Source organism: Antechinus flavipes, chromosome 1 (assembly GCF_016432865.1).
Source record: "Antechinus flavipes isolate AdamAnt ecotype Samford, QLD, Australia chromosome 1, AdamAnt_v2, whole genome shotgun sequence".
Taxonomy (NCBI): domain Eukaryota; kingdom Metazoa; phylum Chordata; class Mammalia; order Dasyuromorphia; family Dasyuridae; genus Antechinus; species Antechinus flavipes.
In genome coordinates this window covers 664333464-664354632 of record NC_067398.1, presented here as the reverse complement: position 1 = coordinate 664354632, position 21169 = coordinate 664333464, and the positions used below count along the sequence as shown (strand labels likewise).

Sequence of the window (21169 nt, the reverse complement as noted above, 5' to 3'; positions counted from 1 at the left end):
AGATAATTAATCAAATGATGGCCCATTTGGCTTTTTCTCATAAACCAGAGCTTCTTAAATTTTTTCAATTCATGACCCCTTTTCACCCAAGACATTTTTATGTGACCCCAGGTATATAGGTATATAAAATAGGTAAACAAATCATATAGTTCTTGATAATAAATCATGAAGAAATTTATTTTAAAACAATTCTTTGCCATATACATAATTTTGCCATTTATTAAAGATGAAAACAAATTTGCATGCTAATGAGATGGATGTGCTTGTTTATTTTTACATTAAAAATTTTTATAGAAATAATTAAATCTTGGTGGAATGTTTGATACTGCAGGGTGCAGAATATTCAGAAATATTTTTCTTTTGCCAAATTTTTCATGACCACATTCAGTTATGGAATACCACAAAAGATTATGACCCACAGTTTAAGAAGTTTTTGTAAACCAAAGATGAATAATGGAAGCCACCCTTATACACCCTTAGAAGAGTGGGTATATTGTTATTGATCGGTAGAAATCAACTCTGAATGGCTAACAATTAATGAGATAATTAATATTATAATGAGAAGTGGGCATATTTTAATAAGGGATTGGGTATATGACTGATCATGTCATTCATGGACATATCCATCTCAAGCCAGATTATTCCAGAAGGATGTATTCAAAGAATAATGAACAATGATGGGGTGAGAATTCCACCATAGATAAGATGGTCTTTGTAAGATCTGGTTGTGTGGGAAAGAAGCATGTATGGAGAAGTTTGGGGCAATCTCATATATCAGCAATGTCCTTCACAAGAAATTCTGGGTCTACCCAATATTAAATGTTTGCTAATATAAAAGAAAAATAATCCTTTATCTTACCTCTACAGTAAAAGGGAGGGCTTTAAGGGATCTCCCTTGAAGATCTTAGGGCCAGAGAGCACTATGGGAGAAAACGCATAATCCCTCTCTCTCATATCCCACAATTCCTCTCTCTCATATATAAGAAACAGACAGAGGCTCTCAGAGGGAGATTCATAACATTTTCCACTTGGCTGGCTGGTGGCAGAAGAGAGTTCAGCTGAATTACATTGGAGAGGAGCACGCTGGGTCAGACATAGAGCACTCTGGGAGATTGAGAGCCAGAAGCCCTCTCTCTGAGGCAAGAAAGATTCATTACAACTTTTACCTTGGTGCTGGCTGGAGGCAAAGACAAAAGCAAAGGACAAAGCTGCAAGAGCTCCTTGGAGGCAAGACAGATTCAACTTGGTGCTGGCTCTGGACGCTGAAGAAAGCAGAGGCAGAAACAAAGGACAAAGCTGCAAGAGCTCTTAGAACCAAGCAGAGAGATAGGCCTAAGCTAACCGGGCTATATTGGAGGCAATAAAAGATCTGAACTTTTATCACCTGGCTGCGTTTTGGGTGACAACTAAGGCTGCCTCCAGAAAACCTCCCCTGAGAAACTTGCTTTCTCCCAGAGAGAACGATCTTATGTTATATTAAAGAAGAAAAAGATTACCACAATGAACCTAGTTTTATACATGTCAAAGTTAAGATGTATAGTGGACATTCAGTTTGAAATGTCTAAAAGAAGATTGTAAATGTGAGGTTGGAGATCAGCAGAGAGATTGGAGCAGAAAAGGTAGATTTGAAAATCATCAAAATAAATATGGTAATTAAATCTATGGGAGCTGATGTGTGAAGTAAAAAGAAAAGGGCCCAGAACAGTAGTGGTAAAATAGATAGGGGAAGAATCAGAAGAAAGTGGTGTCCTAAAAACCTAAGGAGAAGAGATAGGGAAAAGTGTAGTAACTGAAAAAAAATTTTTTTTTACATTTTCTTCTTTTGCTGACCAGGCCACAGGAAAAAATCTACTATCACTTACAAACAGTTAATACAAGACAAACACAGAGAAGCATTTGCCAACTAAGGTTTTTTTGGGGAGGAAGGAGAGAGTTTAATCTCCCACTGCAAAGTTTTTAGTCAAAAACTAGTGCTCACAATTTTTTTAAAGTCTGTCTCTGTCTCAAAACTTAATTTGCACAATAATCAAGCTCTCATTTTTTTCTTCTGGAGACTTCCCCACCAGAGTGAAGGATAACTTCAGCTGGCTACTTCCCCAACAACATGGAGGCTTACCTATTTCCTTAGAGGGGCCATATTTTTCTCCCACTGAAGTGAAAGCTTATCTTAGATCAGATGGATTCAAGATCAAGAAGGAATCTGACCTTCCAGCCAACATCCCCTCTAAACTCCTGCCTGGCTCATCAATTGTCATAATTAAAATTAAGATAAATTGAAGCACAAAGTATTGAGCACATTCAATTTATTGGTAATGCTAGCAATTTCCAATGAAAAGACTCTCTCAACTCTTCAGCAAGCCCTAAAACATCAAATGAAGGCAGACAGATCATTTTCATAGATAGATCAACAGCATCATAGATAGGAAAAATAATATGATTGGTTACGAAGTTTTCAGCATCACAGGCATGGAGAACAATATGATTGACCAGAAATTAGTAATATGGACCCAACAATAATCTGTCCTTCCATCTTGTCACTATAGGAAACTCATTAGTGGTATCTATATATATGGCTAGTTAGCATCATAGCAAATTTAGCACACACCAAATTTTCTTAAAGCACAATATTGCAGAGATTATAGACCAGAATCCCTGACATCCACCTGCATTTTTCAAGAATATGGATTTTTTGTTTTTTTTAATAGCTTTTTATTTACAAGTTATATGCATAGGTAATTTTACAGCATTGACAATTGCCAAGCCTTTTGTAAGAATATGGATTTTTTGACATTAGAAAAGAACAGTGATTAGCAAGAAAACTGAACTTCTAAAGTTATTTAACTCAGAAACAAAGAAATATGACTTAGGTAGCATACAAAATATTGACAATAATACAGAAATAGAGAGTATCCATTTGATTTCTCAGGAGAAGGTGAACAAAAATGTCAAAGGCTGAGGAGAAGTAGAAGAGATGAGCATAGAGGAAAAGCCGTGGGATCTGGAAAATAAGAGATCATTGATAACTTTGGAGAGAACAGTTTTGGTGGAATGAAAGGGTCATGAGTTAGATTGTAAGAAGTTAAGAAGGAAGTAAAAGGAGAAAAAGTAGAAACATTGTAAATGACCTTTTCTAAGAGTTTGTCTACAAATTGTAAAAGAGTCATCAAGTCATAGCAGAAATGGAAGGATCAAGTGAAGGTGTTGTTTTTTTGTTTTGTTTTGTTTTTTGTTTTTCAGAATGAGGGAGATGTGGGCATGTATGTAGACAGTAGGGAATGACCCAAAAGAGAGGGAGAGATTGAAAATAAGTGATAAGAGTAGTGATGATGGATGTAGGGAAGACAATCCTGTTGGAAGAGATCAGATGAAATAGGAATGCTAGGACAGGTAAAGGAGTTAGCCTCAGTTAAAAAAAAAAAAAAAAGCAGTTCAAGATTATCTCACTATATGAAATAGGGATAAAGGAAGATATAGTAGCAGAAGGCATCAGGAAGGATGAAGCTCAAAGTGAATGATCTCAATTTTTTCTGTACAATATGAGATAAAACTCTTGATTCTAAGAGTGGCAGGAAGGGAAGCTTGAGGAGGGATAAAATTTGGAAGAGCTGTGGTGAGAACTGGAATAATAAGTTGATAGGCAAATATAGTAAAATCGCCTAGTAGCGATGAAGGCCCATGAGACTGAATAATATAAATTTGTAGTTGACTCAGTCACAAAAGTTGTGTGATTTTCTCAAGCTTCATTCATTAGCAACATGTGTAGGAGTGAAGACATGCAATATTGGGAGTGACTCAAGGTTGACATTTGGTAGGACATGATTAATGATATGATAAGGAGGCCAAGGATTTGAGAATAGCATGGAGTTGAATTGGTTCACCAAAGTGCTAAATTGGGGAGAAATGGACTCAGAGGGCATTGAGGGGTCAAGAGATTGGAGGTCACAGTATAGACAAAGAACAGGATTTTATAAAGGAAGAGAGGAAGAAATGAAAAGTTTTGGTTAAGAGGATTTCAAAATTCTTTAACATGAATGTTGTACATTTGTCACTAATCACGAGAGCAAGGTATGACCATCTTTGTGTGTGACTGAGGTGAGATAGAGGAATGTCTCATGAGAAGTAAGTAAATTGAGAAATTCACAAGTTAGGGTGTTTGGAGAAGAGTCAATATGTATGCTAAAGCCCCTTAATATGAGGGCAGGAGTTGGGAAGGAGAGAAAAATTGTCAGTTAAATACTGAACTAATTGAGAAAGGAAGAGGAGGGATCTGGAGGTCTGCAACAACTGCCAGGAGTTTGATTTGGCAGAAGATAAAAATTTTATGCATGTCAAAGGAGATGTTACTAAGTGATAGGATAAGATATTCTAGGAGCTGCAATGGAAACCAAGGAGTATTCCAACTCCCCTAATTATACAATTTTTGTGACATCTCACCTTAATCCACCCCCACCCACATGATAGTAATTGTACTATTATTATTCACTGGTTGAGAAAATATGTTGTTGTATAAACGAACATGGAGAACATTTCCAGCATTGTGCTTTATATCTCTATCTTCTAGGGGCCAAGAGAGATACTCTCTAGGAGAAATTTCTTGGACCACGTTTCCCTAAAGAAACTGCAAGTTGGAGTAGAGACAGAGAGGCAATCTACATCAATCTAAAGATAAAATACAGTGATGGAAGGGAAATGAAATGGGGTCCTATCACTAAAAATAGTTAGTGTCCCTGTGCCTCTGTCTAGCAGGCTTTAAGAAGTACCTGATCCTGAAGCCCCCTCTCTCTGTTTAGGTTCTCACCCCAAGATGTACTCCCTATCTCTTACAAGTTGACCTGCCCTCTAAATTAATAAAAATGCCATTTTGACTCTAGAAGTCTTGAGGATAGTAACCTAAATGACAACCTTATGATGTCTAGAGGCAAGTAAGTGATTCAGTAGAATGCTGGAACCAAAAAGAAAATATGAGTTCATGCTCAAAAAGTTATCAAACTGTGCATACCCTCTGACTCAGCAGTGTTTCTACTGGGCTTATATCCCAAAGAGATACTAAAGAAGGGAAAGGGACCTGTATGTGCAAGAATGTTTGTGGCAGCCCTCTTTGTAATGGCCAGAAACTGGAAACTGAGTGGATGAGTGTCAGTTGGAGAATGGCTGGATATGTTAACATATATGAATGTTATGGAATATTCTTGTTCTGTAAGAAGTGACCAGCAGGATGACTTCAGAGAGGCCTACAGAGACTTAACATGAACTGATGCTAAGTGAAATGAGCAGAACCAGGAGATCATTGTACATGGCAACGACAAGATTATACAATGATCAATTCAGATGGACATGGCTCTCCTCAACAGTGAGGTGATTCAAACCAGTTCTAATTGTTCAGTGATGAAGAGAGCCATCTACATCCAAAGAAAGAACCGTGGGAACTGAGTGTGGACCACAACATAGCATTCTCACTCTTTCTGTTGTTGTTTGCTTGCATTTTGTTTTCTTTTTCAGTTTTTTTCCTCTTGATCCGATTTTTCTTGCAGCAAGATAACTGTATAAATATGTATACATATATTGGATATAACATATATTTTAACACATTTAACATTGGATTGGACTACCTGCCATCTAGGGGAGGGATGGAGGGAAGGAAGGAATAATTTGGAATACAAGGTTTTGCAAGGGTCAGTGTTGAAAAATTACCCATGCATATGCTTTGTAAATAAAAAGCTTTAATTAAAAAAAAAAGAAAAGAAAATGAGTTCAAATCTCACCCCAGTCAACTTAACTGTAAAATGGAGAAAATAATTGTATCTACCTCACATAGTTTTTATTAGGATAAAATATCTGTAAATCACTTTGTAAACTTAAAAACATTATATAAGAGCTAGCTATTATGATCCCATAAGCATCATAGATGGTAAAACTAAAATTTCTGTATAGCCGAGAGACTTCTGAGTCCCTATACCTATATACGTGTGGAGAAAGATCTAAGAGAAGAGAGATGCAGAGTTCAAAAAAGATAAGGCAAAAGGGACAAGCCCCAAACTTTGGAATGGCTAACAGAAGTTCCCAAAACCACAGGTATGAAGGGGAAGCTGGCTCCATAGCATGCACCTTAATTTCCAGTGCCTGCACCCAAGAAAATTATCATTTTTTCCCTCATTGAGCTGAGATTTTGTCTCATTAAAGGTTCAAAGAGACATTTTGTTACTATTGTTCAATTGTGGCTAAGTCTTCATGACCCCATTTGGGATTTTCCTAACAAAAATATTAGACTCGTTTGCCATTTCCTTCTTGGCTCATGTTACAGATGAGGAAACTGAGGCTAAATAGGATCAAATGACTTGCCACAGATTACACTGTTGGTAAAAGTCTGAGACAAGATTTGAATTCAACTTCCTGACTCCAGGCCTGGCACTCTATCCAATTGAACCATCTAGCTGCCCCAATCCTAATCTGTATACCTTCCTCAATTTCTATTTTATAACTTCATTGGACAATTATGCTTGCTTGCTATTCAGGATTATCTTTTTTGCAACAAATATTTGGTGAGAGGGAGCTAGCTGGACCAGAGTAAGTTAATTGTTACCCTCTCCCAGGAAACCAGGTAAAAAAGGTCAAATTTATTCTGAAGCCCTAAAAGAGCATTATAACGGTAGAAAACAAATAACTTACGGACGTAGATATAGTTCTAGCCATTACCCCCTTGAAAGATAAGAGAATGCAAGAACAAAACACTAGCCATAGTCCTCTTCCTGTTTTGCTGAAAGATGAAAATTAATCTCTGTTGCACATCTAGAATCAAACACTTGTTATTATATCTCTCTAAATAAACACCTGCCCAGGTCGTTGTGATCCTGGTTAAACTCATTACACAAAAAGAACACAATACAAGCTGTCTCACTGACGGATTCATTCTAACACCGACAAATCTTGGCTCTCAGCTCTAAGCACCTGATGCTAGGAAAACAAGTCCCTAGGTGAGCAATTTTGGAAGATTTCCATGCTCTGACAGATTGAGGGGCTTGGAGCTTCCCCTTGAGGACCCAGGCTAAGGCTGCATGCAAGTGAGTAAAATCCTGCTCTCCAGTAGCTCCTTCTTCCGGTGACCCTTCACTAGCTCTGGCTCCAGACCAGATTTAGGCTCTGCCCCCAGCATTGGAGAGCAAGAGAGAAATGAAACTAAGCTTGCTTTTAGAAAACTGAAACCAGAAAGAGGCCAAGGGATTCTTCTTTCCATTCCAGCTTCATTTGAATGCTCTTGCTGGCCCAGCCCTCCCCAGGTAAAGACACTCCTTATTCACTTCACATATAGTGACTGCTTATTGGGGAAATGTCCATTTGCCTTTGGAGGAAGCAGCAAAGAAGTGGGACAGGACTAAATGCTTTGATTCTACCACTTCCTCTGTGACCCCAGACATAAAACTTGTCCAATAAGCAGATTGGTAAATCTCCAATTTGGGGCGGAGCGGAGAAGTGGGGATTTTTCTCCCTTCGTTGCAAGGAAAGGGCCCCTGATTCAGTCATTTTGAGAAGAAACATATGTCTCTGGATGGAGAAATACTGGAAAATACTTCTAGCCGTCCTGGCTATTCTGTTGTTTATCTTGCTGGTGCCCCTCGTGGTTTTCACCATCAGGGCCAACTCAGAAACCTGTCTGAAGGGCTTTGAGCTCCAGAACAAAAGCCAGCGCCTGGAGGAGAAGCTGAGGCAGAGCCAGGAAAGCCTTCGGGAATGGGAGACTCACTGGTGGAGCTGCAGCAATGTCTCGGTACTGGGGATATAAGTGGGGCTCTGGAGACCTAAGGTAAAGAGTGGGGTGAGAGGGACAGGGCCACAAGGGAGGAGGCTAGAAATCAGGAGTCATGGGGCAGGGCTGGGAGCAAGAGCAATAGACAGAGTGAATTTTAGAGTATAGGCTTGATGACATAAAACCTCTGCTTCTCCCCCAAAATCCTGCCTTACTGTGCCCCAGTTCCCCATGTCTTCTCTGGCTTTCTTTCCCCTTATCCCATATCCCTGAATTCCTTCACCATTTCTCTCATCTCTGTATATTGTCCTTTGCCCTCTCCCACTTCCTGATCTCTCCACCTCCCCTTCTTATCTCTGTTCCTCCTCTGCTCTTTCTTTTCTGTTTCTATCTCTTTCTTCCTAGCTTCCTCCTCTTCGAATCTTTCTCCTCCCCATCTGTCTGCCATCCTATAACTTTGGTCTTGTTGTCACTAGCCCACCGTTTTCCTTATCTCACCATCTTTCCTCCATTAGCTCTTGTCTGGGTCCTGGATGCTTTGCCTCCCTATCCATGTCTCCTCTCCCTAAATTCCTTCAATATTTCCTCATCTCTCTACATTCTCCTTCCCCCTCTCCCACTTTCTGACCTCTCCATCTCCCCTTCTTATCTCTGTTCCTCCTCTGCTCTTTCTTCTCTATTTCTCTCTTTCTTCCTAGCTTCCTCCTCCTTGAATCTTTCTCCTCCCCATCTGTCTGCCATTCTGTGACTTTGGTCTTGTCACCAGTTCATCCTTTTCCTTATCTCACTATCTTCCCTCCACTAGCCCTTGTCTGGGTCCCGGATGCTTTGCCTCCCTATGTCCCCATGTATTCCTAATTTCCCCTTCCCAGGCTCCCTGTCTCCCTGAGCCCCCCTCCACTTTTCTGGAACATTTCAGGTTATGCACCTATAAAACTTCCTCTCTGCCTCCTTTGCCCCTCTCCCCATCCCTTCCCAATTGACCTTCAGAGATGTTTTGGAACTGGAAGCCAGGATGAGGCAGAGGTAAGGGCAAATGAAGATCTCTCCTGGGCCTGATCCATTCACACACCTTTTCCGTCCCCTTAGAAAGACCTGAAGAAGGACCTGGAGGAGCTGACATCCCAGAGAAACTTGATGCTGAGTCAGTTGCAGGAGCTGAAGGGTAGGGAGCTGTGTATGTGGGGAGGAGCTGGAGAGGCTCCCATTTCCCCCGATTTGGGGAAGGGGCTTCAGGAATTGAATCTGGGAGGTAGAGAGGCAGGGAAGCACCTACTGACTCCCACCCTCACTCCCAGTCCCAGACTGCCCAGCAAGATTGGTAACACCGCCCCAGGGCCCTAGCACATATTCAGGGCACTGGCCTGAGAGTACGATGCCCATGGCTGCAAGGGAACCTTAGACAACAACCATTCCAGAGGTTCTGAACCTAGGGCCCATGAGTTTATTTATTCTTTGAAATCCTGTGTGTAGTATTTTATGCATTTAAACATATCATTGTGAGAAGGAGCCCCAGTCTTTCAGCAGGGCCAGGTCACAACAAAGGCTGGAACCCCTGGTCTGCTCCAATCTCCTCATTTTGCTCATGAATTAGCAGGGGCCAGACAGGTTAGGTGGCCCAGGAATGATGTAACCGGGCTCAGCTCAGACTCTTTGATCCTAAGTCTGTCCCCCACTATAACCTGTGACTTCCCAAGAAGACCAGGTGTCTCTGTGGACGCTCCCTAGGAGCTGGGTCAGTCACTTGACTTCTCAGCCTCAGTTTTCTCATCTGTCAAGTGAGGGAATTGCCCCTAATGAGCCCTAGGGTGCCCCACAGGCCCTCAGTAAGAGTCCGTGTTTCCTTCCCTTCTCTGAGCATCATGGGCAGTCACAAAGGGATCTTAATGCTTTTCTCTAGGACTCTCTGTCCCAGTGATTATTCCTAAGAGCCTTCTGGATGTTAGTGTCTTAAATGGAGGAAATTCAGCCTCTGGGGAAGAAAGTTTGAAGGCCTAAGAGGCTTGGGAGGTTTTTCCCAAGGCACCAAGTTGGTGGGGAGGAGGACAAGAGGGAAGGAGTTTCTCCTTATCATTAACTTCCCCTCCCTCTTCGTTCTTGGACCAGGAGAGAACCAGGACTTGGCTGAGAAACTTAGGAATGCAGAGGCAGCCCTGCAGCTGGAGAGGTCTGTACTAGGCTTCCTGGGGAGGGCCTGGGCCCTGCTGTGCCTGATAACTTCCCCTGAGACTCCATGGCATCAGGGACCCAGCACTCTTGAATTTTTCCTGGGTTGGGTGACTTCTAGGTTCAAGGTCATCCCATCTTCTAGGGACACATTTTTTTCCTAGAGGCAGATGCCCAGAACCCTCCAGCCCTGCTTTAGGGGAGATGTATGTGAGTCAATTTTCTCATCTGTGGCTGAATCAGAACCAAGGTATAAATCTAGGACAGCCCCTCTCCCCTCCCATGTCCTTCTGTCCCAAACCAGAGCCCTACCTGTGTGATCCATAGAACAGAGACCAGATGTTGGAAAGGAAGTCCAGCCCTCAAGATGATCAGTACCAACTTGGGGCTTCTGGAGTTTCCCATGAAATAGATCCTGGGTCTGTCACTGACCTGTCTGGAAGTCCTGGCCCATATACTTTTCTTGCCCTGACTCTGTTCCCTTCTTAAACTTTTCCCACTCAACTCTTTTGCCTGTGTAATTTTTTATGCAACCCCATGTATTAGGTATATAAAATAGGCATACAAATTTACTGATTTTTACTGATTTACTGATACGAACCATAATTTTGTGACCCCCCCCAACATTCAGTTATATGACTCCACATGGGGTCATGACCCACAGTTTAAGAAATTTTGTTCTGTAACATGAAACTATTTGGTGAGATGTCCTTTTAGTTTCCTTCCAGCTGCACCATTTTAGGTTTTGCCTTTTTTTTCCCCTCTTCTCAGCTCTGCCACTTTTTGGGATCTACAATCTTTTCTTCCTCTGAGCTTCTATTATAGATTCTTTCCAGCTCTGCCATTGTATACTTTTTATTTTGAGAGAGGTTTGAAGGAGGAATGTGTTCTCTTCCAGCTCTGTCATTCTAATAGTCTAATCCCCTATACCCACCCTATTAGTCATGGTATCCTCTGACATCTTATGACTTAAATCATAGATATAATCAGAGGTCACCTAATCTCCCAATATTTTACAAATGAAAAAAAAAAAAAAAAAAAAAAAAAAAAAAACCTGAGTCCCAGAGAGGGTGTGGTATATTTTAGTAAGTGCTTAACAAATGCTTGTTTCTTTCCAAAGAGATTAAATGATTTAGCTATCACATAAACAGTAAATGGCAAAGTCAGGATTGAGAATAATTCCTGAATCCAAAATTTAGGCTTCTTTTGGATGCATGATGCTTTACTATGGTCTCTTTCAGTTCTGATGTATGCTATGGTCCCTCCTAGCAATTCTCACAATTCTAACATTCTATGTTTGGTGTTACAAGTCCCACTGGCATTTGCTACTGTCATTCTCAGCTCTGACATTCTGTGTACCAATGTCCTTTCAAAGACTGCTTGCTACATTCTAATATCCTTATTCCAGTATTCTGTGTTATAAAGGCTCATCACCAGTACTATTCAAGCATATTTCTGCTGTCCTCTGTTCTAACATCTTTTTCAGTTCAGACAATCTGTATTCAGAAGTCCCCCCATGTCCTAATCCCAGGCCCCACTCAGTGCCCAGCTATGACATTCTCAGATCTATATATCATAACAAACTTGCCAAAATCAACTTTTTCTCCTTCAAGAAATGTCTGAGTGCCATTTGCTTTCAGAGTCTTCTACTAGTGTTGAGTTAATTCTGGAATTAAAGAAATACAATTTCTGTTCTGATGAAACTCATAGCATAGTAATGTATATGCTAAACTGACAAAATAAGAAACATTTAGGGAAAAAGGAGATTTTTCTACTCTTTGGGGTTATCAATACCAAAGTTCTCTTCATTGGCATGCAAAGAATCATAAAGCATAGTATTAATTGACAACATGCTAATTACCATAATACCATTAGGGTGAGAAGTAGCATTGACCATCTCTGATCCATTAAGAACTCAAGATAAGGGACCTGGGAATGGTGTGGTAGAGATCTGAGGGGCCTCGGAGCCTTATTTTCAAGGTGATGATCATTCAGAAGATCTATACCATCATGTGGGAAGAGATCAGCAGTAGCTGGCCCCTAGACCCACTAGAGAAAGATCTCATTGTTCTGTAACTCTGACCATCCCTTTCTTATCCATCCCTCCAATCCCCACTTTTATCTTTCAGAGAAAAAAAGAACCCAGATAAGACAAATTCAGCGCTCCTCGGCCCTCAGATCTCCAAACTTCTGGTTTTAGGTCTGGTTATCACCTTGTTTCTCTGAACATCCTGAGCAAGGTAGGTGACATTGATGGATGAGGGACAGAAAGGGACTTAGTAAGGGAAATGGATAATGGATAAGTGGGATGGATGATGGATGGAGATGGATAAGTGGGTAACTAATGACTAAAGGATCCATGATAGATTAGCTAAGAAGGGAGAAAAGGTTTAAGGCATGAAGTCCTGGGACTCAGTGAAAGGTTCGGGGGTTCATTAAGGGAGGCAGAAAAGCAACAGAAAGAGGTTGGAAAGATACAGGGAATATAGGATTGTAGAAAGGCTAACCCTGGCAATGGTGAGAATCCCTGTGGATCATAATTTGGCATGTAACCCCATCTCAAGAAAAGTGACTTCCTTTGAGAGAATTGGTAATAATGAGGGAAATGGGGGCTTGAGGTAATGGAACTCAGTGAGGGAATGGGACTCAGTGAGACAAGATAGAAAGTGGGGTTAAAGGGTCCTAGAGGGTTTAGTTCAATGAAATGGTTGGGGGCTCAATGAGGAGGGTTAAGAACAGCAAGGAAGGTGAAGACTTATTGAGGGAATTGGAGTTGAGTGAGAGAATTGATATTGGAGTAACAAAGAGAAGGGAAGAAAAGAGAAGGATTCCTAAGCATATGAAAAGACTAGCCCTGGAAAAAGTGAGATTTCCTGGAGAGGAGAGTTTGGTACCCAAGTATCTCAATATTGGAAGGAAAGCCAGGTACACAAACAATCCTGAGAATACCAAGGCATGTATGTATGTGGGGGTGGGAATATAGAATAGACTTAGGGGACTCTGTCCTAGAGAGTGAGCAGAACTGGCCTGGGAGAGGACACTCTGCCCTGACTTCCTTCTGTCTTCTGTTCTAGGCACTTCCTAACTTCTTGGAGACTTCTAAGCTCTGGTTCCTGATATTATTTCCTGAAAGGACAAGCCATGAGGTTGATCAGGAACAAAAATTCTGGGTGGTCTCATGACATTTAAGACTGTTTTCTCTCACCACCTGGTTCTAAAGTTCCAGAGTGTGGAATGCTAGGATGAGAGGAGAGAAGTAGGGGGTGGGGGTGGGGAGCTCTCTGGAAAAGGAGAAGAAGAAGAGGGATGGCTTTGAGGGAGGGTGAAGGAAAGGGCTCTGATATGGAGCAGGCACTGGGAACAGGATGCTGGGTCCTCAGTAGGAGTAGGTAAGGGGAGGGGCTAGGGATTGAGATCTTTAAAATAAAAGATGACTACTGTTCAAATTTTCTGATCCTTTTTAGAAAATGGGGAAGAAAAGAGCTGAGAGGAAATGGGAGAGAGGGCAGGGTAAAGATTTAGCTTTCCTCAGACCTTTGTCCTTCCTTATCAAAGTACAGTCTCCTCTTGGGAGGTTTTGTGGTATCATAGAAAGAATGCTGAATTTAGACCTGAGTTCAGACCCTCTCTCTGATACTTACAAATACTTAATTTCTTTGGATTTCAGTTTCCTTGTCTGTAAAATGAGGAGATTCAACTAGGTTTTTCTTCAATTGTAGACATATGAATATATGATCTTGTGACCAAAGTCAGAGAGAATGGAGGAGTCAAAATGACAAAGAGAAGAAAAAAAGAAAAAAAGAAAAAAAAACAACCTTTTGTCAATATAACTCTTCCACACCAGCTTAGACAACCACCAGATTGAATTCCAATTGGGAAAGCTGTTTTTAAAAAATCACAATGTGTTATTTTTCCAGCCCATAGCAAGTTAGAGAGGTAGAAAGATTTATCTAAGGCAGGGGATGGCTATGAATGTGGGTTGGCAGTGAGGCTTAGGAGACAACATTTTGGAACCACGGGAAAGAAAGGGAGCCAAGACTCAGTACCAAAGCAGGAGACACCAGAGTAGAAAAACACAGGAAAAAAAGCAGGTAATATCTGAGCTACCACTGGGCATTGGGATGGCTGTCATTTGACATTTGTGTTGCCCATTACCTACTTCTGGATCACAGATCCAGGATGAAAAAAAAAAACAAAACACAAATGAGCTGGGCCCTCAAATCATAAGAAATATTTCTGCCTGCATAAACAAGTGGGAGTAACTCCCACACAGATCCCTCCTACCCAGTCCCACTAAGAAACACCTACTATGTGCAAGGAAGCACTGTGTTAAGGATACAAGTCCACAAAAAGTGAACAGAGCTTTGCTTTCTAGAAGTTTATATTTTACTAACTCTTCCCCTTCCCAATACCTTGGGAGAACATGGAAGGAACATTGTTCCTTCAGAACTCATAGCTCAGTGGCAAATGTTTGAGAGAAGCATAGCAGCATGATGCATAGAGGACTGATCTTGGAGTAAAAATTAGTCAGTCAACAAGTTGAACACAACAAGAAAACCAAAGTTCAAATCCAGTCTAACTGTGTAGGCTAAATTGTTTAATCTCTTTTTGCTTCAATTTCCTCATCTGAAAATAGAAATAATAAAGGTTGTGAGAATCAAATGGGATCACAAAGTGCTTAGTACAGTGCCTGAAATATAGTAAGTGTTATATAAATGTTAACTATTATTATTGTCATCATCATGTGCCGTACTAAGTGATAGGGATATGACGAGAAACAGTTCTTGTCCTCAAGGGCTATATATTCTAATAATAGATACAATATGTACTTATATACCAAACACCTATAAACTAAAATACAGAGTAACATTAGAGGGAATAATATTTATAAAGGACTTAGCACATTGTCTAGCATATAAAGGTACTAAGTAAATATGTGTTTTTTCTCCTCTTTCCCACCCACTGAAATGGAGATGATATTCTCGTTTGTGACTGGAGCAGATGCTAGCATGTCAATCTTAGGGACAGTGTCTGAAGTTTTCATCTTGTCTCTTTTTACCTTGAAACCGATAGGTATCTCTCTGTCAGTCAGCTGTCTGAGTGCTACCCCCTCCTCCCTACTCTTGAGTCTGTCAGTCAACTAGCATTTATGAAGCATCTCCTATGTTCCAGCCCTTTGTACTAAGTGCTGAGAATACAAACAAGACAGTTTTGGGGCTGGCCAAGAGCAGGGAATTTCTGCTAGGCTCCACCCAGTCCTCCTCCCTTCTTCTGCCCTCTTCTTGAGTCAGGATAGAAAAGAAGCTCTGGGGCTGCCCTAAACTAATGAAACACATCTGTCTAATTGTCACACAACAGAAGTGACAGAATGACTTGCTGAATCAGAGGCAGGAAGCAAACAGTTTTCAATTCCCTTTTTTTAGATTTGCCACCTGTTATAAGAATTCTTGGATTATTGACAACAAAATAGTGACTAATATGGTCAACTGAACTGTAACCTCTAACCTGTGGGTTTCTGTATCTGAACAAAGCAGGAGAGAGACAGAACAGTCAGAAAGCAAACAGAAGTCTAATTTGAAAATGAGGAAAAAAGGTTTGCAAATCCAAGTCTTCCAGAGAAGGAGAGCTTGTGGCTTGTAATGGGGATAGAGTTTTTAATCCTGCAAACCACAAAAAAACATAAACCAACAGCCATTCTTAGATCCTGAATAATCAATTCTTTTGTCAGGCCCACCGCAGGCAATTTGGGGACAATACAGATATGCAAAGCATGTGTGGGAACAGTCTCTAAGGTATTAGAATCATTGAGCCTTGTAATTATCACAAGTCATAAGGGTGGTTGACTTTCAATCATAACCAAAGTGTGGTTGGAACAGAAGTATAGACTCTGGTTTAATTCACTTAGCAGTTACAAATCCAGGAATTGTTCATTGTCAAGAGGTGATTAATCACTTTTTGGTGCAACAGAAAGTTGCTTTTGGATGCTTCTGGATCTCAGGTCCCTAGGAAATAGGGAAACTGTGATAATTGGATGGGGGGTTAGTTTTCACAGAGTTATGAATTTAAATCAGAAAAATGAAATTGAAACCTAAAAAATGAAGGTTAGGCTAACTAGGAACAAGAAAAGAAAACTAATGGAGGGGAAATGTAATGGGATGGGGACTTAGACTTGCAAATGGAGGGAAAAAATAATCTGAGGGGCACTTAGAATAAGAAACATTATGCAAAACATATTAGAGGTAGAGACTCACAAGTAGAAGGGAAGATGTAATTAAGAACTTATACTCATGTAGGAGAAAATGCAATAATGTAATCACTGGTGGGGATTCATACTCACATAAGGGGATGCTCATACACTCAGGATAGGCTGTAACCTCTATAGTACACAGTCAGTGGGGAAACAAGAGAGAGACTTGTGTTTCTGATTACCAGTAATAAAAAAATATGTCTATTGACTCTAAGTTTGCCTATTTCATAAGACACCCATTGTTGCAGTTGTGCAACAAAATGAACTTTTAACTTCATCCCTCTAAAGTCCAATGGAGTTTTTTTTCTCACAGCTCTAACAAATCTAAATAGTTATCAATTAATATGAAAATCATAAATTCCTTAAAGAACACCTGGTTCTGGTCAAAGCAATACATATTTCCAGAAAGTGAGTGCAAAGAATTGTTGATACACCAAGTTCAGGGCACAGCTTACTTGCTGGGTCTTAGTTCTGGAAAACAGACGTACTCCTAATATCTTATTCATTACTGCCTGAATCTGCTCCCTAGATGATCTAAACAATCATATTAAAACAGGAATCTAGTTTATATGTTCCATGAAATATAAAAGCCATACTATCTGCACATTCTGAATACAGTTAAGAAATAGAAGGAGCTTCTTCTATCACCTGTAAATGTCTTTGATAAATACCATTATCCTCCCTTCTCCCCATGAGGGGAAAGGAAAGAAGCTGTACTGCCCCTACTACTAGTTCTCCACTATTTTAATCATGCTTGCTGCCACTGGGTAATGAAGGCACTAATGTCTCTATCTCCCTCTTTTCATTCCAACCCTGTACAGCCTCCAAACACATTTCCTGAACTGGGAAGATAAACCTTAAAACAAACATTTTCTTAATGGATAATAAACAAAAACTGAAACTTTCAGAACTCTTAAGAAAACATCTAGATCCCTCACCTTCCCCATGGAATCACCAGCACCACCCCACTCTCTGTGTATAACCTTCTCCCCTTTTTTTTTCCTCTGAAATAGCAATGCTGTAGAATGAAATAGAGATAGAGCAAGTGTAAGCAGCAAACAGGAGCAAGATACTGACTTGGACAAGTAAGTGGCAATCAGTGATTTGCAGAAGCCTGGGAGGTCTATGAGCCAGGATGGCTGGTCAATTATAGAGAAAGTACCACTTTTCCTTTGAATTCATAAAGCTGAGATAGAAGGTGAGGGAAGAGAAGAAAACTGCTCTTTCCCCACTCTGTTTCAGAAACCTTGAAAGGGTCCATATAGAACCTTTCTCATTCACAACAAAGAATCTTTGTGGGGAGAAAGGCAGGAAAGAAAACGCACATATTTCTTTTGGATTTTATTCCATGTTATTCACAAGTGATCACCATACACTGTGTCAAAATGTATGAATGCCATGAGAAATGAGCTGTGGGAAAAGAATGATTTGTTAAAATTTCTTCTTTAAATCATACAAATGTAGTAGACTTCATATTTTATTATTTAAATCAATATTTCATTCCATCTCTAACAACAAATTAAAATCTTGCCAGCAAAGAATTAAACAAAGCTGTTTCTGAAACAAGTGGAAGTGAATTTACTGTATTAGGGGAAGGGACCCTAGGCTTGTCCAGCTTGTCAAGCAAAAATCTGAAACACAAAGTTTCTGAATATTAAAAATCAATTTATTAATTAGACCAACTAATAATCAATAAATAAGTGGTCAATGATTTATCTCAGTAGTCAAAAACAAAAAAGCAGTTATTTATTTCAGATCTTCTTAAATCTCCCTGTTCTGCAAATGGCAACTGTGATTGGTGGATATTTAATGAGGAGGTGGGCTAAGAGCTCAAAAGAGGAGGTCCATTGAGAAACAAGGCTTGGTCAAGAGTTTGACCCACCTCTAGCAAACTGAGCACTCCACCAGGTTCTCTCTGGTTTTATTTCTCCTTCATGAGTCAGAATCCCCCAAATTCTAGAAACAAGACCAAAGACATATAAATCTTTTTGAGTAGCATAGAACAGTTCAGTTTGGCCTCTGTTTTCAGAGTAAGCAAAACCCAGAATTCTGTTTGATTGGAATTCTTCTCAGACTAGTTGAGGGGCAGATACTTTAGGGGTTCAATGGATTATATTCCTCTGCTAAAATGAGAGAGCTCTCTTTTGAGTGAAGCTAAGAAGTGGAAGGGAGATTTAAATAAAAAAGAGAATATTACAGATTAATATTAAAAATAAAATATATAGCATTAAAATTCATTTTCCTCACATTCCTTCAGCCCTAATAAAAAGAAGGAAAACATACCTGGCAGATCTAGAATAGCTCATATAAATAATACTACTTGTTGTTCATCTCAGGTATTGTCTAGGAGGTCATTGAAACCCCCTAGTTCAGGAAAGAGGCTTTCTTGTGTGATTTCAATCATGTTCAGTTCTTTGTGATCTCATTTGGGATTTTCTGGAGTGGCTTGCCCTTTTCTTCTTCGATTCATTATATGATGAAGAAACCAAGATAAACAGAGTTACATGACTTGCCCAGTAATTGTCTGCTTCTTGATTGAACTTTGGTCTTTCTGACTTCAAACATGACATTCTGTTCACTGCACCACCTAGCTACTCCCCAGGAGAGATCTAAGACCATATAAATAGATCTGGAAATCATCCACAAAAGAATACAACTGAAATCCTGACATCTGATGCCATACATAAACTCCAGAAGAGTACATGATGGACATAAAAGATGATATAAAAACATCAGAAAACCAAAGAAGACATTATCTTTCAGCTATTGAAATAGGAAAAGATTTCATGACCAAAGAAGGAATAGAGAGGATCACAAAGGATAAAATAGACAAATTAAGAATTTTTTACAAAAACAAAACCAATGCAGTGGAAATTAGAAGGGAAACAAGTAATTGGGGGAAATCTTTTTGGTAAATTTCTCTTTAAAAATTCTCATTTCCAAGATATATGAAGAACTGATTCAAATTTTAAAAGATTAAGTGCCATTCTCCAATTGATAAATGATTAAAGTTATGAACAGTGATGACATTGGGGACCAGATGATGAGGTTCAGCACCAAATGATGGAATTGGTAACAATTCCTAGTTCTAATACAAAGTACAAGGCACATGTGAAGAAATCACAATGGCTTCTCTTTGCCAAAAGATACCTTTATTTGTGAGAAAAGGGTATGGACAAAATGAAAAGGTACATAGCTTTGGGAGAGCGTGTAGTTAGCAAGTGTGAGGAGAATGAGTTTGGTTAGCACAAATATTGTCAAAACAGGATGAAGGGAGGAGTGAAATAGCTTTTTAAGATATCACCAACCAATCACCATGTGAGTCAAGGAACTAGCTTAACAAGAAAATTCCTGACAAAAAGGTCTAAACCTAAAATGGCCCAAACCGGCTAAGGTCAATAACAGGGCACAAGCCTTTTGACATATGAAATCGGTAGATAAAAAGGATTGTTAATCCAATCAATTGTAACTTGGATTGTAAATCCAACCAATTATAATTCAGATTGTAAATCTGACTAATTGTAACTCTTACTGTAAATCCAACCAATTGCAACTAACTATGACTGCAAATCTGAACTATCTAAACCTTGAAGGGAGGGAAGTAAGGAACCAAACTAACAGTATAAAGCTTGCTCCCGCTTCTGTATTCAGTGGGTGTCTCACCCATGAGCATACCTACTTGTCATGAGAATTGCTGATAAAGGATTCTTCTCTCATTCTAAAAGCACTGGTTGTAACACTACTCCTGGACTAGCTTGCATCTGGAGAAGCAGTGGTCAGTGTCAACTTGTCCCAGTTTTACTTCCCAATCCTGCCAAGTTCCACAAGGTCTTCTGGTAACACAAAGAAAGGAGTTTTAACGATTAATAGTGGAGAAGCCGAATTCCCCAATGGAACGCACAATTAAACGAGGAGAAAGGGAATATGCCATGAGGTGAGGTTATGTCATTAACTGGCAGGTTAGATTCATAGAGGAGTTTAGTACCTTAAAAAAGCTAATTAACTATAACAAGGGAAAAGATACTATGAGGCATAAGGAAAAGGGTGAGAGGAAAGACACCTAGAGGAAGAACACCAATGTGGACTAATCCAAAAGGGGTTCAGCAAAAATGTCACATACCATGGAGAAATCTAACTGGGGATTTGACAGCATAACTTGGCTTTCTGATTGGATACAGTAAAGTAGGGTTGCCAAAACCTCCACAAGAATGGAATCATAAGGCTGAGCTGATTCCTATCAATGCCCTTCCTTGCTTGCCTCAGGGAGCATTATAATCTTATCAGTACTTCAGGCTTTCTCGGCCAGTCCCACCTGGTTAAATGCAAGGTATCAAAAAATATGAAAAAAATGCTCCAAATGTCTAATAGTTGAGGAAATATAACTCAAAACAACTGTAAGTTCCACTTCATATCTGTCCTATCAGATTGGCAAAGTTGGCTTAAAAGGAAAATGACAAATGTTTTAGGGATTAGGGGAGAACAGAAATGTGAGACAAATCAAAAGCCTGAGAAATAGAGTTTCTGGATAATTAATAATCAATGTATTAATGAGTCTAGTTAATAATCAATAAATCGATGCTGACAGCTTTCTCTCAATAACCAAAGACTCCCATTGGAGATACTGAATGCCTTAATATACTTTTAGATAAAACGGTACCTCTGAAAGGTGAAAATCAATCCTAATTGGTGAATAATTAATGAGGAGATAGACTATATATTAATGAGGAGGTAGACTAAAAATCTTCAGTTCCTCTTGATGAGAACATGGCCTGATCATGAGATTCAGTCTCCAGCAATCTGGACAGAGAAATCTATCTCCACCCAGACTACTCTGGTTAGTTTTCTCCTTCATGACCTTAGTTACCATAAATCCATAAAGGTTTTTAACAATTAAAAAGGGGGAGAACAAGTTCCCTAGCAGTAACCAAGAGGAAGACACCATCAAAGGGAAGATGCCATGAGGTGGGATCATGACATTGACTGGAAGGCTAAAATCTCAGAGAAATTTGCAAGGG

The 21169-nt window shown here is 39.8% G+C and overlaps 1 protein-coding gene across 1 annotated transcript; it reads left to right on the top strand.

Moving 5' to 3' along the window:
• The first annotated feature begins 7167 nt into the window (after positions 1-7167).
• On the top strand, positions 7168-16368 carry BST2 (bone marrow stromal cell antigen 2). The gene is made up of 5 exons (XM_051972004.1): positions 7168-7762; positions 8831-8906; positions 9848-9908; positions 12037-12147; positions 12982-16368. Exons 1-4 carry the CDS (start codon positions 7544-7546, stop codon positions 12131-12133), a joined length of 453 nt encoding a protein of 150 aa, XP_051827964.1. The 5' UTR covers positions 7168-7543; the 3' UTR covers positions 12134-12147; positions 12982-16368.
• Positions 16369-21169: the final 4801 nt, after the last annotated feature.